General features: G+C 41.8%; 1 protein-coding gene across 2 annotated transcripts in view; it reads right to left on the bottom strand.

The window, feature by feature from the left end:
• LOC125881864 (guanine nucleotide exchange factor VAV3) overlaps positions 1-16537 on the bottom strand; it is a 135677-nt gene that overhangs the window by 4377 nt on the left and 114763 nt on the right. The window contains exons 24-27 of one of the 2 annotated variants that reach the window (XM_049565263.1): positions 15231-15318; positions 14463-14592; positions 5497-5577; positions 2921-3072 (exon numbers count right to left, since the gene is read on the bottom strand). In XM_049565263.1, coding sequence (XP_049421220.1) covers positions 2921-3072; positions 5497-5577; positions 14463-14592; positions 15231-15318 — 451 coding nt within the window. The remainder of the gene's footprint in view (positions 1-2920; positions 3073-5496; positions 5578-14462; positions 14593-15230; positions 15319-16537) is intronic. The other variant, XM_049565264.1, reaches the window with a different exon arrangement.

The raw sequence follows: 16537 nt of genomic DNA, 5'->3' as shown, positions 1-16537 counted from the left end.
ACATGTTGCTGTTGGTGATAGTAGCTGCTCTCTATGTGACATTTAGTGCTAATGTTTAACGTCAAAACTATTATGATATTACATGTACTTATAAATGAAATGGTCATCAGCAATAGCTTCTTTTTTGACATTAAATTTGAGCATAAAAGGTTCATTTTCAGGAATGCATAACAAAATGTTTATTAACAATAATTAATTATTTAATTTCTAACCTATTTGCATCTCACATATCCCAAAGCATGATACCTGAGCTGGAATGTTGGCATTACATGGCCAAAATCTTAAATAAAACACCTTAGAGGAGCTTTATAGGAGACATTCAGAGCATATCTATGATTCAGAGTCTGAGCCGGGATTTTCTGCATTTGGCTCTCAACATGGCTGGCTAGCAGCTTGCAGTGCTAACAATGCTAACAATGGCAACACTGCTAACAGAGCTGATGGTGTTAACCTAAGGGGGAACCAGAGTTTGGGCACTTTGCTTCCATGACGATGCTGTTCTGCTGCCTTAAGTGCAACACACACTGCCACTGGTGCCGTCAAGTGCCGCCCCCCCAACACACATTGGCAGCGGCGTGCAGCGGCACCGTCGAAGTGTAATTCCCACTCCAGCCCACTAGGTGGCTGTACCTACACTAGTTGCCAACGGTTGCCAACTGCTAGTAACGGAAGAAGAAGAGGAAAAACTTATCAAAATCGTTGATACTACGGCGGCCGAGACGTACATAAAAGGCTTTTCTTGCAGCGCCAGCCGTGCTGGAAATAGAGCAGTGGGCTGAAGCAGAGCGGTGCGGCGTGTTGGCCGGCACCGGTGAGGGTTTGTTTGTTCATAGAATATATTCGAGGCGGGGCATTTTGATGCGCAGCATATGGCGGCGGTGTGTGTTGCACTTTAGGTGGGGACACATATTTACGAATTGTAGGATAGCGAGCAAATGGCCCACCGAACTCTGACTCACCCTGCCTTACTCTGCCTCTGATTGGCTTTGTTGAGGCCAAAACGAACCTGCAGCGAACATGCACCTCGAAAAATATACCCCTGTTATTTTCAATGTACAACCCCGTACCAGCAGCAGCTAGGTGCACCTCAGCGCTACTGGACGTGCTGCCCAGTGGCACTTTACGCCACTGTCCTATTTCCAGCCTTGTCACTTTCCCCCCACTTGCTCTCTGCTTGTACATACCAGCTCCTGTAGCAGCTCGACTCCTCTAGCTAAACACCCCACAATCCCCTCATTATATAGACAACGGCCAAAGAGATGTTGCCTGTCGAGTCATAGCTCTGGAGATTGGCTCTTCAGGTGACAAAATCAAGTTTAATTCAGGGCTCTCCACACATGATTTTAAGCTGATGCAAAGATGGAAGAGGTACAGATCTTTCAGGAAAAGCAGGTATTAACTTTGTGTGGTCGTCTGTTAACAAGCTGCAGTGTGACTTGTCCGATGTGTCCTTGACGCACGACATGTGACAACACACACAGAAGTAGCATGACTCCATTCTCTGCTCAGGACTCTTCTACTCCACTACATTTTTACACAGCAAATAGCTGTTTGCTGCTATATTAATGTTCTGAATGTCACATACAGCTCCTCTAAGTCTGATTAAATATGACACAGAAAGTCATTTAATAATATAAATCATTCCGGTTTTTAATCTTGTTTTTAATGTGGTTTCATTCTCCTGTCTGTGTGACTGATGTGCCTCCTTTTTGCTTTAAATTTTGTGTTTCACTTGATCTATGATGATCTACTGAACATCTGTCCATTCAGGAACAGGGATCCCTACTGAGTGGCTCTTCCTGAGGTTTCTGCCCTTTAAAGGTTTCTTGTCAGGAGTGTTGTAAGGGTCTAAGGACAGAGGTTGACTGGACCTGACTAATGATGAATATCATGTATGCTGCCCATCATTCTTTTATAACAGGATACCTTCCTGTTGTCTTTAAAATCCAACACAACATATCTGGACAGCTGCCAATATATTTTGTTTCCACCACTTTTCATTATACCTATACAATAAAGCCTGACATCACACTGAACTCTTACAAAAGGTTAGAGTGAAACAATCCTAAGTGTTTTCCAGCCGACAGATTCGTGCAGCTGCTTTCCAGCCAGCAGTAGCGATTGTTTACACTGGCTGAAGGCTCTACAGAGAGTCTAACAGCTCTCGACAGACTCTACATACGGTGTTTAGTTTTCACCAGAGCAGCATCAACACACACATCAGGCTTAGTAAAAGAGAAAGGCTTCCTCATTTACCACAGCTGTTCACCAACCACACTCTGCAGCACACACACACACAGACACACACAGGCTGAATTCGTCACTCAGTCTCCGCCAAGCTAAAATGCAGCGTGTGTGAGTGGGAGTCGGTGTATATCTCCCTGCATTTAGAAGCAGCCATTTCTCAACGCTGCATGGCTGATTATAAAGCGCTCTTGGTATTGGATAGGAGGATTTATGCATTTAAGACATACAAGAGCAGCAAATGAACTCTTCTAAGCGATGATATTGGGAGCATGAAATGCTGGATAGGTGTACATGACAGGCTAAAGATAAAACAGACTAAATCTGAGAAGTCCCTTCCAGGTACCTGTAGATGAGACTATCTGCCAAATCGTACTTCTTCAAAGAGAGTGTTTTTAGAGCTACCTAAAATAGGGTTTATAACGATTTAACAGCCAAACTGAAGAAACAAAAGTGGCATTTGAGTGAACACAACTAATGCATGTCGTAAAACTTTTCTGCTTTGACTAATTTTCAGTTACAAAGCTACATATGTCAAATGAAAACTAATGAACAAGCACAAAAATGTGGGACTTCTTCACCTGACAGCCAATATCAGCCCTCAGAAAAGATTTCCTCATTTGGTTTCGGTGATTAAGGGGTTGTGTTTTCCCGGTATCTTAGGGCTGCCACTTACCCTGCCATTGACCTCGCCCCTCCACCAGCCGTTGGCTCCCGATTTCGTGTAGATCTTAACCACGTCACCCTCCTGCAGCGAGAGCTCCCGGGTGTCACGGGAGCTGAAGTCGTACCGTGCTATCGCCACACCGATCACTTTCGGAGTAAACACTAGAAAGAGAGAGGAAGAAAGGCGGGTATTAAAGATTTGAAATTTAGTTCGTTCACTTTTCTAGAAGATGCATTTGACAGAAATTCAAAAACAGTTTCAGTGTCAACACACACATGTAAACACACATGCACACACTGATGGAGCAAGGTGATGTGTCAATCATCCAGAAAAACCTCATCATCTTTCTTCTCTCCTTAGTAGCAGTACTATTGGAGAGCCTCTCTGATACACTTTAAAACTGGTCTTCTTCCATTAGCATATTGTAAATTCTCAAATACTATTGAGTAGATTTACCCATAACTAAATGTAGTGTGCATTACCTCTGGCACATTTAGTATACAGTCAGTTCCTGTGTAGAGATTAGCTAGTTGTTGCTAAATGCTAATACAATAGACCACAGGGTCCATATTTCTTCTTAGTCATTAGCCACAGAGTTTAATATGTTCAGCGTCATACATGCTGTCCGTTAGTCACTCACTCTACGGCAAGAAACAACACTTCAAAATAAAAGCTCTGTGATGAAAATTCAGTCCGTCAAAATAAAGTGTTTTTTTTTTGTTTTTTTGTTTTTTTTAACACAAATTTGACATGTTCGTGAGTCACTTACAGTCCGTTCACAATGGACCTGCGACCACTGCCACAGACTGTATATAAATATAGACAACATGACAGCTCCTCAAAAGTGAAGCCAGAATATCTCGATGGCTCCCTGGTGGCTGGCTGCAGTATGTTAGCAGCTGGGATGTGAAACGAGCTAAAATACCACAGTACACGCCAAATGAACTTTTCCCAAAGATGGTTTCTGAGGTAGTTCTTGTCACGCTGACGTGAGATCAAATGTTTGTTTTTGTGATACTTTTGTTTTTTAATTTGTTATTTGATGCCATTAAAAGGAGTGGTGACATCATGATTGACAGGTGTTACTGACTCCCAATAAACTGTCCGGGCAGGAACGCAATACCACAGCTCATCCCTCTGATTACTGCTGTGCAGACTGTGGCTCCAAATGACATCACTGGCTTCACAGTGGGAAGTGGAGACCATCGTCAGTCTTTATATATGGTGGTGTAAATGCTAAGTAGCCAGTTGACCTGACAAAGGTAACATTAGCTTTCCAAGATATGAAATATAAGAGTAAAGAGAAAAACAGATGATATGGAATATGGCTGACACATCCTACCTAACAGGAGATAAAATGCTGTTTAATAATGACATAAACTGGAAGTATTTTAAATTGCAAACGTCTAAGCTCACTAGAAGTGGTAAGTGCTTGTAGTTTTTCATTAAATATGTAAGTTTTTTCCGTGTTCACAAAGTAATCGCGGTTTAAATTAGTTAAAATCACGAAGACTGTCATTTCTAACTGCTGCAGCAGATGCATATTTGTTTTACAATATGGGAACTAAATATAAGTCTTACTTTTTTCAGAATGACAAATGAAAGAAATGATGTTAATAAAGTTTTTACTCCTCAGTGTTAATGATAAAAAAAATACTTTATCCACAATTTAGAAATGGATTTACAAACAGATGTTGCAACTAAATCTATCTGGTAGCAAATAAATGGTGATGAGAAACAACTAAATGTGATGTTAAGTTAAAGATAATGTTCTTGTTCGCTTATAATTTTGCAGCTGACCTGATGAACAATATGAATCAGCTAATGCGTGTGTGTGTGTGTGCCTGTCTCTGTGTGTGCCTCATCGTACAGAGAAGTGGGGCCCTTCAAGTCCTTATAGTTATGTAGTGCACCGCTTTAGCTGAGTAAGTCCAGCTCAAGTGCTCTGACAGCCGCGCGTGTGTGCGACTAGACATCCTGTCGAGGAGACAGCAGTATGAGAGACGGCTGTGGAGAAGGTTAGCTAGTTACCTCTGCTCCATCCCACCCTGCCGCCTTTCTACCTTCTCCAGACACTGACTGGTGGGTCGGACTGGGCTAAGCTGACAGGTGGAAATGGAATGTCAGACCTCTACAACCTGGCCGTGGGGATAGAATATCTAATATAGAGGAGCTCTGTGTATTTGGACAACTCCACCTTTACTTTGACAGACAGACACACACAAGAAAACACACACCAAACTCAGCCACAAATGCTTCTGAAAACACCTCAAACACAACTCCTTTCTCAACACTTTCATGCACACACACACACACACACACACACACACACAAACAAACAAACATATATAACATACGTGCATTACTAAAACCTATTCTCCACAGGATGACATGTATGTGCACACAACTATGGACGAGGTGAAATGGTGCGATGGGGAGTTGGACGGCAGATGTAAAGGCAGAGATTCAGACGATGATGTGAATGCACTGAGCTACAGCCAGCATGCTAAGCAGCCTTGAACATGAAAGGAGAGAGAGAGAAACAGTGTTAGAGAAACAGACAGAGAGAGAAGCGATACCTGTACCTGACCAGAAGGGAGCAGAGGAAGGAGGTACAAAGCTGTAGCCGGCAGGAGTTACAAAAGAGAGGCCGCAGAGCAATGGGGCTATGGCAGGGCAGGCCAGGCAGGGAGCGGAGAGATGCAAGAGGGGACAGGGCAGGGATGGGGGGGGGGATGGTAGAAGGAAAGAGAAGCAAAGGAGAAAAATAAAACATGTTTTTTAAGATCCCAACTCTGAGGTGTAAAGAACACAGTTGCAGTTTGATAAAAAATAAATGACGATGGGTGGTACGTCACCTACACAGCCACGGGTAGCAGTTCTGTCATTGATGGTTAATTTGTACCCCTTTGGGCACCATGTTGACCAAACAGTGTAATTAGAAATCTAAAACTCTAACTCAAATTTGAATGATCAAACTCTTGGTCTGGTCTGACATGTCAACAATTACTTAGAATTACCGCCTTGTGGTTGTATGCCTCTGTTAACTTGTCAAGGTGCAGTTACAGTTTCCATCCATGCCTGGAAAAACATGGCCGCCTCACAGACATGTTCCCCTGGCAGCAAAGAAGTTCTATACAATCAGCACAGTTTCAAGATGGGCAGCCAAGATTAGTGTCACCAGTGTCTCCCCTCTGTTCCTGAGTTATATAAGGGCCATAAAAAATATCCTGTTTGACATTTGTGTGAAATTTTGTCATAATCAGCGTATGAATTCCTGAGTAAAGGCCAAAAACATGATTTGTAAGGTCACAGTGACCTTGACCTTTGACCTTTCACCCACAAATTCCAATTAATTAGTGAGTCCAAATGAACGTTCATGCCAACTTAGGAAAAGTTCCCTCAAGTTGTTCTTGAGATATTGCGTTCAGGATATGGGATGTACACAAGGTCACAGTGGCCTTGACCTTTGACCAACAAATTCTAATCTGTTCATCTTTAAGTCAAAGTAGATGTTTGTGCCAAATTTGAAGAATTCCCTCAAGTCACTCTTGAGATATCATGTACACAAGAATGAAACGGATGTAAGGTAATAGTGACGTTGACCTCTGACCACCAAATTCTAATCAGTTCATCCTTAAGTTCAGGTGGATGTTTGTGCCAAATTAGAAGAATTCCCACAAGTTGTTCTTCAGATATCACGTTCACGTGAATGGGACAGATGAAAACATAATGCCTCCAGCTACAGCTATCATCAGCACAGACACATGATGTCATGATCCTGGGTTTTTGTTTATATTCTGTTATCTTGTGGACTTTGTTTTGGAGTTTACTGTTTGCGTTCCTTGTTTCATGTAATTCATTCATGTTTAATCTGCTTCTTGTTTTATTTTGTAGATTCTCTCATGTGTCATGTCTGGCTTCACTTCCTGTCTTCACACCTGTTCTGTATTAATCTCGTTTGCTCCACCCTTGTTGTCAGCCAATCCCTGTTTCACTCCTCTTGCCCGTGTCTTCCTACTCCAGTTGTGTCTCATTCTTGTGATTATTTTCTGTGTATATATACCTGTGTGTTTCCCTCTGTTCAGTGTGTCCGGTGTTCATGGTGTATTTTATCGTGCGTCCCTGCTTCTTTTCATTTAGTGTTGGTTCTCCTTTCTTTTGGACTTTAAGTTTTGTTGCCAGTGTGTTTTGGGGATTTCTTATCAGCATTACAGCCTGCCTTCTGTTTAACCTTCAACCTGCCTCCTGCTCTGCATTTGGGTCCCTCTTGAGCTGATTTTTGACACACAAAAATGAATTTCCAATAGGCTACTGAAAGGCTCTTGTTTCTGAAACTTAAACACTAAAGCTGCAAAACCAATCTAATATGAATTTACATAATACACTTACAGGCATAAAGTGGTGCTTTAATTAAAAACATTTTGAGCCTGTTTGATATTTCACAATTGTTAAATTTTTATAAAACATTTATAAACTATAAAACATTTATTTTGTTCTGGTGTGGAAGAATTGAAAGATTGTCCTGACTGAATTAAAGGTCAAACTCGAAGGTTCAAAACAAATGCTGAGATCCTGGTGAAATATGAAGTGACGACACATCTTGTTGCCAATTTGTCAAAAGGATGTCTGCATCATTAATGGGAGACGACAGCTTCACTTGTGCATTTAATTGGGAGGAACATGCAGTGTACTCACAGTTACAGCATAGGGAATAGACCTCTATTTGCATATTTATAAAGACAATCATCCAGCTGTAATACAGCCACAACTACAGATACACAGCTCCTTCTCAAATGTCTTCTGACAGACACGTTGAACCTGATAACCTATCAGACAACACCGTTGCTTTATGAACCTCACATTGTCCACAGTGCAGATTTCTCTACTTCCAAAAGACTAACTCTGCCTCTTCCTTACAAACAACTTGAGAAATAACCCACCGGAGGCCCACTGATTTTGCATTTCTATCTCTCTTCCAGTATTTCCACCGGCAGAAAAATAAGCTACAGGCATTGATCTGATTCCAACAATGTCTCAGAGTTGGCAAAGTTAGCGCCTTGCTCTGGGGAATAGAACCTCTAACCCTGAAAGTATTAGTACCTTAGTCTTTACGGTTAAATGTGAGTCCACTGGGTTGTTTTGAAACGTCAACATAGCGAGTATATGGCGCAAGTACAATCAGGAGAAAATGCTGATGCTTGCTTTGACCAGTAAAAACAGACTATACAGTATAAAGTCAATAAAAGCAGTTTGCTAAACAGACACCAGTGAATGATTTTATCCAGAAAGGTTTAGCTAGGGTGAGCAAAGCATCCTGTCCCTGATGTAGGAATCAACAGTACTGTAATGACAGAAGGTGATAGGCAGTTGGCTTATAAGTATCATGGATGGTTTACTGAATGAGCCCACGGAGCACAGGCCTGGAACCCATGGGCCAGAGCCTCTGTATAAAGTGACTGTGAACATTTGTTGTTGATAAATTAATCACTACAGCTACAATAAGAGATGTACAGTGTCTACAAACCCATGAAAAACAACCACAAAGAGAAACAAAAAAGAGATGCTAAATGATCCCACAAAGAGATGCAAAACAACACATGAGCAAAGCAAGCAACTACAAAGACACGCAAAATGAATACAAGGAAATGCAAACTGGCTACAAAGAGACACAAAATGACTACAAGGACATGCACAACTATTAGGAAGAGATGCAAAACGAGACCAAAACAACTGCAAAGAAAGACAAAATGAGTACGAGGACATGCACACAACTACAAAGAGATGCAAAACTACTACAAAGACTTGCAAAACTAGTATATGGAGAGAGCAAGTTAACTGCAAAGAAAGACAAATGAGTACAAGAACATCCAAGACTACTACAAAGAAATGCAAAACTACTGCAGAGAGATGCAAACCTACTACAAAGAGACACAAAATATCTACAAGGATATGCACAACAACTATGGAAAGATGCAAAACTACTACAAAGAGAGAAAAACAAGTGCAAAGAAAGACAAAACGAGTACAAGGTTGTGCAAGACTACTACAAAGAGACACAAAACTTCTACAAGGACGTGCAAAAATACTACAAAGACTCAAACTACTGCTCAGAGAAACAAAACATCTGCAATGACACAAAATCAGTATGAAGAAACCAAACAAAGAGATACAGGGGTGTGAAGCCTCTTACATGTTAGTGTCCAGGGGCATATTAATAATCTGCCCATCTCATTATCTGTCTATGGCTGTAGGCGATTTGGAATTACAAATACCAGCTATCATTTTATAATATATAGCTTGAGAATAATTAAAGTTGTTTATTTGGCATTCATCTAATACACTGAATAAACCCTTTAATTATTAAAAATGTACAATTCATTATTGCCAGGTCTGCCAGAGCCAGGACTTTAAATCTGAGTCGTAACACATTTTTACTCATTTTACAAATGTGCCTTTCTTCTTTCACCCCATTCAAAGGCTTCTAAACCTGCTGCTTCACACTTGTGCCACTGGGAATAGAAAATCTAATCCCCACAATGGCAGATAAATGCCCAAACTTTATGAAAAATGTGCCGCTCCCAACAATACTGCTGGCAAGTTAACTGGCCTGGGTTATTGATATGCTGGAAGGAGAGCGGAGCTCCAGTGGTTTTTAAAATGAATACTAATCAGCACACTGAGAGACAGCTCAGCAACCCCTAATGGTGTCTAGGTACGAGCAATATGAAGAAGGATCGCCCTCCACTTCAAACAGCCACCAAAACACCAGCTGCATTTTACATGCTTCATTTTTGCAGAATCTGATTTGTGGAACACACTGGAATACACAATATGGGCTGGTTGACTAATAGAGGAGAGGGGACACACACACACACACACACACACACACACAAGTTGTATCATCTCACAAGAGTGTGAAGATGAGCTAAAATCCAATCAGCAGCCCAGAGTCCCCCACACGCTGTCAGCTGAGATTGTTCCATGGACACATATTAATTTATATTTTGGGTTAACGCTGGTATCATTGCTGTCGTAGTTAGCGTATTGGTAAGAAACACAATCAATCAATCAGTTTTGCCTTCTGCAAAGCTGTCCAAAAAACATGAAACAAAGCATAAACATTAATTAGCGGTCCTCCAGCAGTGCTCGAGGAGGATGGAAATCAAAACAAAAGAGTCATTTAGCAGTGAAAGAGAGTAAATGAAGTCTGCACACCAGGAGGAGGCTGCCTACAAGATAGAAGACCACACCGGAGCAAAACTAATTTGGATTGAAGCTGTCTCGACTTGTGTTCTGAAGTGGAGTTTGAACAACAGGCCTCCTCTAGAACAACAAAACAGCTCTGTACAATCTGTTCACATTTCTCCCGCTTGGAACGTGATCGTCAGCAAGTCGGGACTTTTCTTTTTTTTTTTTCCTTTTTCCCATCGCACGTGGTGGCATACAGGGTTCAAATGAAATCTCATTTTGCCACTGATTGCGATAAGTCATACATTTTCCATTAACCAACTGATGGGCAATGTTGCTCTGCCTGGCTCACACACTGTTTAATACCTTTTCTTCTGACGCTGCTTGACACATTCATCGTGTGCGGGGTGATCATGGATGTTTTACAGGGCGAAAGGCACTTTCTACTTCAGTGTTTAAACCTCTCCTGATGGTTTCTGAAACTTATCCCCACCTGATATCATCAGCCAAGACAATAAAACAAAGCACTGGAGTGATTTTACACTGGATTTCCTCTCCCAAAATAAACCGAAAACCCTTCTCATCACTTAACTACACTACACAAACTATAGCTTTTGTTACAGTCTACGTTCCCTCCTGAGTTTGAGTTTGACGACGCTCTGCTGTCTCATCTGTTGCTTCACTTCAAAACCCAACATCATCTCATTAAAAAAAACCTGCGCAAAGTTAGACACCCTACATCTGTTACATTCCAAGTCAGAAAGCAAAACACGCGTCACTGGATGTTGTGTTCTCTCTCTTATTCAGCCCTGATAAATAACATCTCCATAACCTGAATGCTGAGAGGAATCGGGTTAGTAAGGGTAATGACTGACAAAGGGCAGCTGCATGCATAAATAATCATCAATGTGTTGCATTCCTGTACTCCTCAGAAAGTGTTGGTGACAACAGCTGCTTTGTCTCTAGGTGTTGCCAAGTCTGTTAATAACAAAACAAGCGGCTCAGTCTTACACCAGTAAGACACCAGTCACACAGCTGAAATCTTCACCCTGACGACAGCGACGGCACACCATCACATCCACAAGAACACAGTTTGCCGACAACTACTGGAGGCGCCGGCGCTTACAGTTTTTTTGGCTTTTTGAAGTGTAAAATGATGTTTGCTGCAGTCGATGCATAAACTATAACAATAATCTGCTGATGAGCTTCTGTTTCCATATCACAAATTACACTTACAATTAAATTGACTGATGATCGATGGTTCAGTCAGGGCTGTGACACATCTAAAGTTTTTTTGGTGGAATATTTGGAACATTATTCAGGTTAACAATGAATTATAAACCAAATTACACCAGTTATTTGAAGATATGCAGCTTTCATGGTAAAAATAGCTTAAAAAGAACCATATATGGTGGCATTACTGTGGCTGTGGTGTTTAAACCATGCTAAGGGGCCCAAAGTGTGCCAAGAAAATGTCTCCCACACCATTACACCACCAGCAGCAGCCTGAACTGCTGATACAAGGCAGGATGGATCCATGACGCCAAATTCTGACCCTACCATCTGAATGAGGTTTTTCCAATCTTCTATTGTCCAGTTTTGGTGAGCCTGTGCGAATTGTAGCCTCAGTTTCCTGTTGTTAGCTGACAGGAGTGGCACCTGGTGTGGTCTTCTGCTGCTGTAGCCCATCTGCTTCAAGGTTGGACAAGGTGTTGTTGGTTCAGAGATGGTCTTCTGCAGACCTTGGTTGTAACCAGTGGTTATTTGACTTCCTGTTGCCTTTCTATCATCTTGAACCAGTCTGGCCATTCTCCTCTGACCTCTGGCATCAACAAGACATTTTGGCTCACTGGATATTTTCTCTTCTTCGGACCATCCTCTGTAAACCCTAGAGATGGTTGTGTGTGAAAATCCCAGTAAATACTCAGACCAGCACGTCTGGCACCAACAACCATGCCATGTTCAAAGTCCCTTAAATCACCTTTCTTCCTCATTCTGATGCTCAGTTTGAACTTTAGCAAGTCGTCTTGACCATGTCTACATGACTAAATGCATTGAGTTGCTGCCATGTGATTGGCTGATTAGCTGTTGAGCAGTTGAACAATGTACCTAATAAAGCGGTCATAAACATGAAATTAAAGATAAGACAAAAATAAAAATTTTAGATTTAATTTTTAATTTAATTTTTTAAATTTTATATACTTTATTAATCCCCGAGAGGAAATTCAATTTTTAAAAAGTTACTAATAATGGATGATCTTATTGTTTGACTTTCCTGTAACACTCTAAGTTGATAAGACTATAACTCAGATTATAAATGGTCTCGACTTATATTTCACCCCTGAAACTCAAATTAATTTGACAGTCAGCAAACATCCAGAGAGTGTTATCATGTCTAAAAACATGCTTTGTGGATTTTCCAACCACCATTTAACAGTTCGGTCACAAACAATTAACAACAGAACAGACCAGACTGTTTTTACCAACAAACGGCCACCTAGCTCTTTAAAAGCTGTGAAGATGCTGCTGAGCAAATTAAAGAAGTGTGTGAGCGAGCTGGGAGAGATGATAGATAGGAAACAGACAGGCGGCTGCAGCAGTGGTGGGAGGAATCAGCAGAGCCAGTGACAGCAGCATGTTGCAGGTTGAAACAAAAACTAGTGACAATTAAAGGAGCATGAATGATCAGCAGAGTGACGCTGACAGATCACACTGACTGACTTACTGACTTAATGTAAATCTGTGTGATGTCTCTCAGCTTCTTAAATTTGATGATTTGACAGTAAACTAATTATCTTTGAATTTTGGGCTGTTTGTCGCACACATGAATCAATCAGAAGATGTCACATTGGGACATTGGGTTATGGAACACTGTGAAGGGCATTTTTCAGTTTAAAGATACCAGAAACATAAAGGTACACTCTGAGCGTAAACATTACGTTGTTGGTTGACAAAAAATACTTCAATGTATATGAGGTACAAACAACAGGGGGGCCCACAGTGCGACTAGTGGTCAAATACACCACAGGGTGCCTTTAACTACCACAAGTTTTATTTAAAGAATAAAAGAATAAAATGACGTGCAAGAACAAACTATGACAGCAACAACTCTGATGATAATTGATAGCTAGCGGGTTTGTGCATTCAGTCCTTCTCAGGCAAGCGCAGGGGTTTAGTGTTGCAGGAGCCCACAGGAACTACGCTCCGCCACGCTTTTTTTTCTCCAAGTGAGGATTAGAATATATGCAGTTCACATTATCCAGTCGTAGCTAATATACATTTTTAAATGACTGAAGACCCACTCATTACTAAAAGTCTTCTTCATCCAAGAGAGACAATAAAAACTAAAGTAAAAGTGAAAGTTGTTAAAGAGAAATTTAAGGTGTGCTGATGGATTCATCTTGTCAACTCATACACTGAGTAACATTACAAGTTAATGTTGCACCTTAAAAGTCACTGGCAGTCAGCCCAGTGAATGAAGTTATTTTTTCTCAGACTCCAGCTGCTGTGAGAGGCAGCAAAACATCCTTTCATTTTAGTTACAGTAAACTCTCCACGGTATGAACAGTGGTTACATGAGCCTCAAAACCAGCCACAAGTCAGCCCTGAGCAGAGCGACCGTCCTCTACTGACCAATCAGACTGCAGCGATCACAGCTCCACCTTTTAGTACCAGATCTGTGTGCTAGGTACCCCAACAGAGGGGGGACCAAACATGGGGACGGTTAGTAATGGTTCCATTGGTACCATCCACAACTTTTCACAGTGGAAACAGGAAAAAGCGTACCGAACTGAACTGTACTGCTCAGTGGAAACGGGGCTTTAGATGCCTGCTGCTAACGGTCTGGCACCTGGTGGCTATCTTTTTATAAAGCGATGAACTCATCCTGCATAGTATCAATAATATCTACACTACAATTATAGTACTTTAATTTGGAGAAAGATTATATCAGCTGTGGAGGTGGGTGTGGTTAGGAGTCAGCTGCAGGGGATGGCTGATGAGACTAACACCAGGTGAGTTGATTGGCACAGCTGCTGCTGGTTTGCTCTGATTGCATCTCTCCCTGTCTCATGCAGTGGTGTGCTGCAGCCCATACCAAGGAGAAGGACACTGCCTGAGTTTTTGGTTTAAAACTGAATGGACTGGAAGACATGTGCTGGAGGAGCCTGGCAGTCACAGGCACATGTTGAGGACTGATTTTGTTGTTGTGTGCTGGGGAGCTCACAGGGGTAGCAGATCGGCTACATTAGCAGTTTTTGTTTTTTTAGAGAGACGTGTCTTTTAAACATTGTTCAGTTGTTGCATCAGTTGTTTAGCAGTGGATGGTTTTTAATGTTAGTGACTGTGTAGGTCGACTCACTGTTGCCACCCGGCCGGTTGAGGCGGTGCATAGCAGCGTTCTCTGGTTCCCGGTAAGGAAACTTCAGCGTGGTGTCAAGACTCCTAAAACCTTCCCTCAATGAGTGGTGTTTGTAGTACTCGATCAGCTCCTGCACGCACGCACACACACACACACACACATACATGAAAATAAGTACACAAACCAAAGCAGTCATTTGCATTTGTGTTTACTGCATGTCATGTCTCTTGAAATTCAGTTTATGAAAGCAGAGAAATGTCTCATCTTTTTGTTGTTTTTCAGCTCTTATGACAGAAACATCTGTATCATTTACATATCTGTCAAATCATGAAGAGTCGAGCAGAGTACCTGTTGCTTTTAATCTGCTGTCAGTGTGAAATAATAGCATGTGATGCATTACAATATGTGATGAAAGCGGACCACAGTGGACAAAACTTTATTTTTCTATAAAATGCAGTGAAATTATATATGTCAACAAAATCCTGTTTTCTAGATATCACACTCAAAAACATGTTATTCAAATCTTAGCTACAGAGAAACACAGGTCTGGCATGAGAGAAATCTGGTGAAGCTTTTCCAATATGCGCTGGACTTATCTATAATGCTGAAGCCCTCGGGCCAGTATAAACACGTCTCTAATCATGGCTATTTTTGTGCACACTGCTAAAATAAAATTCAGGTTCTGACACTTCATTAGCGAACGTGATGATTTATTTATGAATTGCAGTGGTGGAATTAGAAAAAATAAAAGAGGCTGAAAAGACTCACTAATATGCTCCTGAACTTCTTGTTCTCTGCGATGTAGAAGCAGCCCTCCTTGGTCAGGATCTTTATGTGCTTCACGTCGTTGTTGTACCTGTGGGCCATTGAATAAGTTATGAGTGTAATTTCCCTCCCTGATCACAGCCATCGATCGGTGGCCGGCCCCTGGCCCCTGTGGAAAGCACAGCAGTCGCTGTAATGCATGGGGTCCCGAAGGTTTGTGACACGTGAATGATGGGTGGTCAGGAGAGAAGGTGCCCATGTGTGTAAGAGCTCCCTCACCCACATACTTGTGCTGGCATTAACAGGGTGGCTGATGGGGCTCTGAGGCTGAAAGGGGTAAAAGCTGTGGCCAGGGTGAACAGAAACCTTAGATGTCTGTGATTATTCAACTGATAAAGGGCCAACTGCATCAATCTGCTTGGTCCCCATTTCCAAATTCTAAAATTTTCCATATCAACTGCTTGAGCTTGTTGAAAACATACTCAAAGGTTTGTGCATAAACTATATGAACAGGAGAAAGGGACCTGATTCATTAAGGGACCTGAGGATACTTGGACCTAATTCCAAATTGAGATCGACCTAAACAGACCCAAATTGAACTTCCCCTCCCGAGGCCCAATTCCACCCATTTAAAATGTATATAATTTGGGCACCCAGCCTGACTCTGGTCCTGGGTCAGGTCTTACAGAGCTGGATGTCTAAATTTAAAAAACTAAAGCTAGAATTTTGTCATGATTAGCGTATGAATTCTTGAGTTACAGCAAAGGACGATGGGCAAGTTCCAACAAGTGGTACCTCTTATACATAGCCAAGGATATCAGTTCTTTCATTCATTCATTCATTTGGGCGAGAGGTGGGGTACACCCTGGACAGGTCACCAGACTATCACAGGGCTGACAGACAACCCAACACCCAACAGCCAATTTAAAGTCACCACAACTGCATGTCTTTGGACTGTGGGAGGAAGCCGGAGTACCCAGAGAAAACTCAAGCTGACATGGGGAGAACATGCCGACTCCACACAGAAGGCCCCCCCAGCCCTGGTTTGAACTAGGAACCCTCTTGCTGTGAAGTGACAATGCTAACCAAAAGTAAGTAACAAGTAATGGCCAAAAACATGTTTTGTGAGGTCACAGTGACCTTGACCTTTGACCACCGAAGTCTAATCAGTTCATCATTAAGGCTAATTGGATGTTTGTGTCAAATTTGAGGAAATTCCGTCAAGGCCTTTTTGAGATATTCCACGCAGGAGAATGAGACAAACACAGCCTAACCGTGACCTTGACCTTTGACCATCTAATTCTAATCAG

Source organism: Epinephelus fuscoguttatus, linkage group LG21 (genome assembly GCF_011397635.1).
Source record: "Epinephelus fuscoguttatus linkage group LG21, E.fuscoguttatus.final_Chr_v1".
NCBI classification, from domain to species: domain Eukaryota; kingdom Metazoa; phylum Chordata; class Actinopteri; order Perciformes; family Serranidae; genus Epinephelus; species Epinephelus fuscoguttatus.
Note: the sequence above shows the minus strand (reverse complement) of the source record. Positions and strands in the feature narration are given on the sequence as shown.